Here is a 6474-nt window from a genome sequence, read left to right as displayed (position 1 = left end):
ATATGGTAATGGAATTTTCTCTCCTCCACAAGTCTGCTGTTAGCACAAACCATCTTTTTGAAACAAAATAAAATGAGTGATGAAGACACTGCTTTTCCTTAATAGAGAGTTTATTTTGATACATATTTGCAGCTGTTGCAGTGAATTAAAACATTTGGTGGTTGTCAAAGGTATGGGTAGTGGGGTAGTTAAAAGGGTAAATCCATCCCCATTACACCCTGATTCTCCAATGGGGAGTCAGTCCCATCGAATTCAGTGGTGTTTGCTTCCAAGTAAAAGATTTAGTGCCACAGCTGGAGCAATGGTCACACCTCTTTGAAGGCTTGTTTATAAAGAGGAATCCTAGTGCATTTCAGAATTCATTTTATCTTGAAATATATACAGATTGTTTGTGGCTGCAATAGCAATGATATTCTCTGTCGGGTGCCATGCTGTGTGCAAGATCTTCTTGGTAAAATCCAAACTGTCAACACTGATGTCATCTCTCCTTCTCTTGCCTCCAATACACACTCTACGAGGTTTGAGAATTGCTCGTGGCTTGCTGCTCTCTCGGGAGGCCTCTAAAGTAACATCACGCTTTGTATTCCGGTCAAACATTCGAAAGAAGTTGTTATATGCCCCTGTCATAATGACACTGCAGATGAAGAAAAATAAGATGGATGTTAAGTTGCCAACTAAGTGCACTAGAAAATTCACCTGCATAAGTCCCATTGGAATGAGGCATACTCTTGCACAACTCCCATTTATTTCAATGGGGCTTGCTCAAGAAAATTCGTCATATTTTATTTTATTTATTTTATTTAAAATTATTTGTTGGCTGCCTTTAAGGGTTGAGCCCTCTGGTGTGGAGGGCTCCTCATTCACAAGGATATACAAGAATAATTATACCAAATAATATGCATACGTAGAAAATGCGGAGTGTTTGGGAATACAATGTAGTGGGACCTGCAACACAATGACACCACCCTGGCCCATTTTGGGGGTGGGTGGCATGTTTTCCTCCATCCTCCTTAAGGGTGGGAAGGGCGACGTGCCCCAAGCAAACTTTGCCCTGTGTGGGAAACTGAAGCCAATCAGAGGTGGCAAGGGCAGGGAAGATAATGGCTGTCCCCAATCACAGCACCCAGTGCACTTCTCCAAGCTGCAGCAGAAGCATCTCTGCCACATGGCGCGGCAGGCTTCCGCACGGGAATGCAGGCCTACTCAAAGCCTGAGAAGGCAGACCCCAGGCATTACTGGTGGCAGCCAGCTCAGATGTGACAGGAGAGCGCAAGTAGCTGCAGCACGGCAGCAGGTGGAGCCGTGCAAATCGGGCCTGGATTGATCAAGTGCAGCTCATGGGCCAAGTGAGCAGAGGGCTTGGCAGGGGTATGCTATCATTTATTTAAAATCTTTCTAGACAACCGTTAAGGGCGAAAGCTCTCCAAAGGTCGGTTACACAATAAAATCATATTCAATAATAAAAGGGAGCAATAGATTGGGCAGGGCCACTACCCCCCCAAACCTGGTAACTTCCTTTCACCAAGGCAGTGGGCGTCAGGCCTCCTTCTCTCCTCCTCTCCTAATATGGGTGAGGCGGAACACTCAAGCAGGGTCAGTGGCTCACTCCTTCCCCCTCATCCACATCTGATCCAAGTTTAGCAATTGGCACTAGAGGGGACAGACTGCAGCCTCTCTCCACACTCAGGTCAGGCACCTTTATTTTGGCTTGTGAGGCAATGAGAGACTGGGGCTGGTGATGTCTTCAAAAAGGCGAAACAGAAGACTGCGAACAGGGCATAACCCTGGCCCCAGTCATATCCTCAGAGGATGAGGATGGAACTCCAATCATTAGAGCCATGACTGCCAGAATGGGAAGCCTTGGAGAAAGCCAAGAAGACAGTGCAGAAGAAAGAGGCAACAGAAGTCAGGGAACTGAGTGGGCTAATACCAGTGGGTCCCAAGCCTGGGGGTAAGTTTACTCAATGGGCAGTAGAAGCCAATTTGCTAAAGTCCCTGTAGTCTAGGATCTGAAAGCTGAAAAGAAAGCCCAGGAAGTGGAGGTGATGCTCCGAGAGGAAACAGTGGAGCAGGAGATAGAGCATATGCCAGTAGCTACACCAGGTGAGATTTCCTGAGCAGGCCCCTAACACAGCGGGGGCAGGACAGGGGCAGCCCAGCCATACCAGTGCATATAACCTTTCGGAGGAGGATCCCCGAGTTATGTATCTGCTGGGTGATCCAGGTCTTTTTGGCAGAACTAGCAGAGCTCTTTTGCTACAGTAATTTCTCCTAGGCCCTGGGCATGCCACACATGGCAAGTGAAACATTGGTTCTGCAAGGCTTAGCTGTTCAGCACTACCCATATGGAAGGTTTCCTAACCATTGGAGAACTTCCTCTTGCCCTCCACCAAGAAAAAAAAATGGGAAGGGGAAGATGTGAACCTATTCAGTCTGCTTATCTGAGAATCTGAGCTGCAGCCTAAAGATAGGAAGGAAGCAAGGGCACGGGAAAGGACCAAAGGAAACCCCTGTACGTTCAAGCATGCATGCGTCTCATATGGTGGTACCGACACCAGAAGAACAGGCCCCAAGCAAGCACCAGCAGGAAGCAGCAGGGCCAGGGAGAGGTGAAAATGGGGGGTGGGAAGGACCTTCCCTTGACTGATCAAGACTCCTAGCCTAATTAGGCTTGACAATCTCCCATGACTACTGAGCTGCTATACTGATCAGCATGCTGCAGAGCATTTGGGCAATTTTTTTGCCAAGGGTTTCAGAATCCCCTTTGAGGCACATGGTGCCAATGACTTTAAATCAAAACAGGGTTTGGGCAAAAATCCAAAAGGTGCTGGATGATGGCCAGGGTGTTGGGCCATTTGCTCACTGTCTTATCCCAACCCAGTCCTCCAATTGTTGCCATTGGGCATTATGCCCAAGAAGACTCCTGGCAAGCCTCTCCTGATTCACAACCTGAACTATCTCCTGGGATCATCAGTCAATGATGGGATGCTAGAGTTATGCTTAGTCCAATGTACACTGCTCAGCAAGGCAGTCGAGGTCTGCAGGATGTCTGGCAAAGCATGCTGTTAGGTATGTGCAACATAAAATCAGCTTTCTGCCTCCTTCTCGTTCACTCTGCTGACCTCAGCCTGCTGGTGTTTACTTTCAAAGGCAAGTACTATGTGGATAAGCCCCCCTTGGTTGGGCTATTTCATGCATGGCCTTTGAAGCTTTTAGTACAATGGTGGTGTAGACTCTTGGGGATAGGACAGGACAGAAACTGCAGGAGTTGTTAAGGCACGTAAATTTTGCCTGCAAGGATATAGCATCACAGTCCTACCTTGAGCTGAGGCTGGCATACAGCTAGCACATCATATCATTAGAGTCTCAGGCCCAATGAAAGCCAAGATTTAGCTGAGGGAGGAGTTCCTACACACCTGTAACGGTATACTCCTATGGAATAACATTCAGCTATTGGAGGCAGAGTTGCCAGTAGAAACAGAGACTGCAGGGGGCATTGTCAGTGGTGCTTACTTCCAGGGGCATTGGTGAACTGAATGGTGTCCAGAGGGTTAGCAAGAGACAGGGGTTCCTAGGGATCTAACCTTTTCTGATTTTTTTTTTCCAATCTTGGTGGCGATGCACTTCCAGGCAGATGCACTGAGGTATTTGAGGGCTGTTTTTTTTGGTATGACTATGCAGGTTATGAACTCCCAGACCTCCAGGTCATCCAGTTCATGAGACTGGTGTGTGTATTTGTACTGCAGTGTCTCAAGGAAAATATCTTGTTCATAGCTTGCCATGTTCTAGGGCTCGAGAACAACATTGCTGATGTGTTGTCTCATTTTCAGATTAGGTGTTTCAGAGATGTTGTGCCCCTAGCCCGAGCAGAGAATGACAGAATGCCATCAGCACTGTGGAACCTTCACATTTAGAGGCCTGGAGGGTCATCACTGCAGCACTCACACTTAACACCTGGGCGAGCTACAGTAGATGAGCAGGGATCTTCAAATCAGCAAAACACAAGATCACCAAAGTTCTCCAAATTCCATTTAGAAGCTCATTCCGACTTGAGTCCGTCTCGGATTGTGAGCTTTGTTTTTTTGTTTTCATATGAAAATCTGTGTGCATTTACATGTGTATTTTTCCAAATGTGCACATCACTTGTGCGCAGCTTTGAAACGCAAACATTCTTTTCCCATTAATTAAAGTGTATTTGTGTGAATTTTCAAAAGTACACATTCCTCATGTCCATTTTTCAAATGTACACATGCTATCAAATGCATTTTTTTCAGTTCATTCATCATATTGCAAGCTTTGAAATGTATGGACTTCGACTGCAGATTGCATCTGAGTCCATATTCAGTCCAGAAGGTGCAAACTCAGTGCTTCCTCATCAAAAACAAATGTATCATACATCCCTATATATAAGTGAAGGGCTTTCATCAGTTCAGGTCTGATAGCTTACAGAACACCAGGGATGGGCAACTTGTGGCCCTCCAGATGTTTTGGCCTACAACTCCCATCAGCCCTAGCCAGCAAAGCCCTCACCATTGCTTTAAGGAAAATTGTAGGGAGTTACAGGCCGAACACTTCATTTTTGTCATCACAGTTACAGGGTAGGCTTGAAAAAGAGCTCTTGCTTGTGTTCAGTCAGATGCACAATGCGTCTTCCATCATTTGCACTGAAGCTGTCCCCCAACCTGCCTGGCAGTGCAGGAAGAACAATGGAAGCTGCCTCACACCGAGTCGGACCATTGGTCCATCTAGCCCAGCATTATTCACACAAGTGGTGTGCAATTTGTGGCCCAAAGGCAGAAGGGGCAGGGGCAAAATACCCCAAATACCAGCATATTTCAGCTTAAAGCTCTTACTGACATCAAATATGCCACAGAAGAAGCACTTTAACCTTTTAGACTGAGAAAAGACTATACAAAAGCTGAGAAACCACCAAACAGTTGGTGGTTGGAGAAAAGGGGGCATGGCTATCTGGGGAACCTGGGAGAGCTGGATTGGGACCCTCGGTGGGCCAGATTTAGTTCTCCACCCCTGATCTACATTGACTGGAAGCGGCTCTGCAGAGTTTGAGAGAGAATCTTTCCCAGGCCTACCTGGAGAAGCCAAAGAACATTTTGCATGCATGTGTTTATACACTGAACTATGGTCCCTCACTTCAAAGCCTTCAACAGTCCAGGAAACCAAGGTGCCTACTGTATAATGGGAGGGGGTGCTTAGGACTGCCTGATTCACCTCCATGTTCCACAGGAAGAGCAGAGCATCAACAGAAACACCAGCTGTGCCAACTGGAAACTTCCTAAGGGATCTCAAGAATCCCTCCAGTTCCATTAGCCTCTGGGAGACAGGCATCCTAACAGGTCCCTCCCCCCAGCTGAAAAAAATGGTCAACGTCAGCCTAAACCTTGCCAGGAACTATACCGACCATGACAAGGTGATCCAACCATAATTAAAGGATTTATTTATTATTTAAATTACCAAATTTCAATATAATAAAAAATATAAAAAGAGCAGATAAAAAACAGCTAAACTAAAACCATCGGCCAGTAGCAGCAAAAAGTAATCAGCCTGACAGGCAAAATGCATGTCTAAACAAGAAGGTCTTTGCCTGCCAATGGAAGGCTATGAGATATGGGCCTCCACAGAGAGTTCTAGAGCCTGGGTACAGCCACTGAGCCCTGTCTTGCACCCCTGACAAACATACCTCTGATGCTGGTGGAAGGGATGTATGAGAAATCTGCTCTGTTGAGATTCTTTTTACAGATTTACCCAATTCACCCATCCTGGAGATGAACGCAAATTGCGGGTGGAAATTCATACATCTCCAAACTTCTTATGTATTCTGCAACTCCCCCCAGAATGTGTTCGACAACGTGCACATATTTGAAAAATGTGCAAAGAAGATATGTACATTTCCAAAATACACACAAACATGCTTTAGTTAAAGGATGCATGTGTCCAAAAATGTGCACACAAATGTGCACTTTAATGCATATATTAACAGAGCTGACGGCTTAACCAGATACGTCATTTGTAGCAAGTGTGGTGAAGAGTGTGGTGCTAGAAGCACCGGGGGCAGGGGCGGGTGTTGAAGCAAATATGAAAAGGCTAGGGATGTATGAAAGTCACTTATCTTTTAATGAAATTGATTCGAGGTGGGGGGGAGGCGCTCCGTCCCTCCCCCCCCGAATCCTGGCCGGCCGGGTCTGCAAATGGCGGCGGCCATAGCCGCCGCTGTTTGTGTCCCTGCAGTCAGCCGTGATAGGCTACGTAAATGTACGTAGCCTATCACGGCTGATTTAAAAGGAAAAAAACACGCGTACGCAAATGGCGGCACCCATGGGCGCCACCATTTGCGTTCCTTATTTTGACACGTCAGTCTACGTAAACATTTACGTAGACTAAGACGGCGAAAATAAGGGGAACGCAAATAGCGTAGCGTCTACGCTATTTGCGTTCCCCTTATTTTCACCATCTTAG

At 46.5% G+C, this 6474-nt stretch overlaps 1 protein-coding gene across 3 annotated transcripts in view; it reads right to left on the bottom strand.

Annotated features, from left to right (window-relative positions):
* Nucleotides 1–339: 339 nt before the first annotated feature.
* PPP2R2C (protein phosphatase 2 regulatory subunit Bgamma) overlaps nucleotides 340–6474 on the bottom strand; it is a 276527-nt gene continuing 270392 nt past the window's right edge. For all 3 annotated transcript variants that reach the window (XM_084859919.1, XM_084859920.1, XM_084859918.1), the window contains one exon: nucleotides 340–634. In XM_084859919.1, the coding sequence (XP_084716045.1) occupies nucleotides 343–634 (292 nt within the window). In that variant the 3' untranslated portion in view covers nucleotides 340–342. The remainder of the gene's footprint in view (nucleotides 635–6474) is intronic.

Source organism: Heloderma suspectum, chromosome 5 (genome assembly GCF_057233095.1).
Source record: "Heloderma suspectum isolate Gila_16-S chromosome 5, 16-S_ref, whole genome shotgun sequence".
In the NCBI taxonomy this organism is placed as follows: domain Eukaryota; kingdom Metazoa; phylum Chordata; class Lepidosauria; order Squamata; family Helodermatidae; genus Heloderma; species Heloderma suspectum.
The sequence above is the reverse complement of the archived record's forward strand: the minus strand, read 5'-3'. Positions and strand labels throughout refer to the sequence as shown.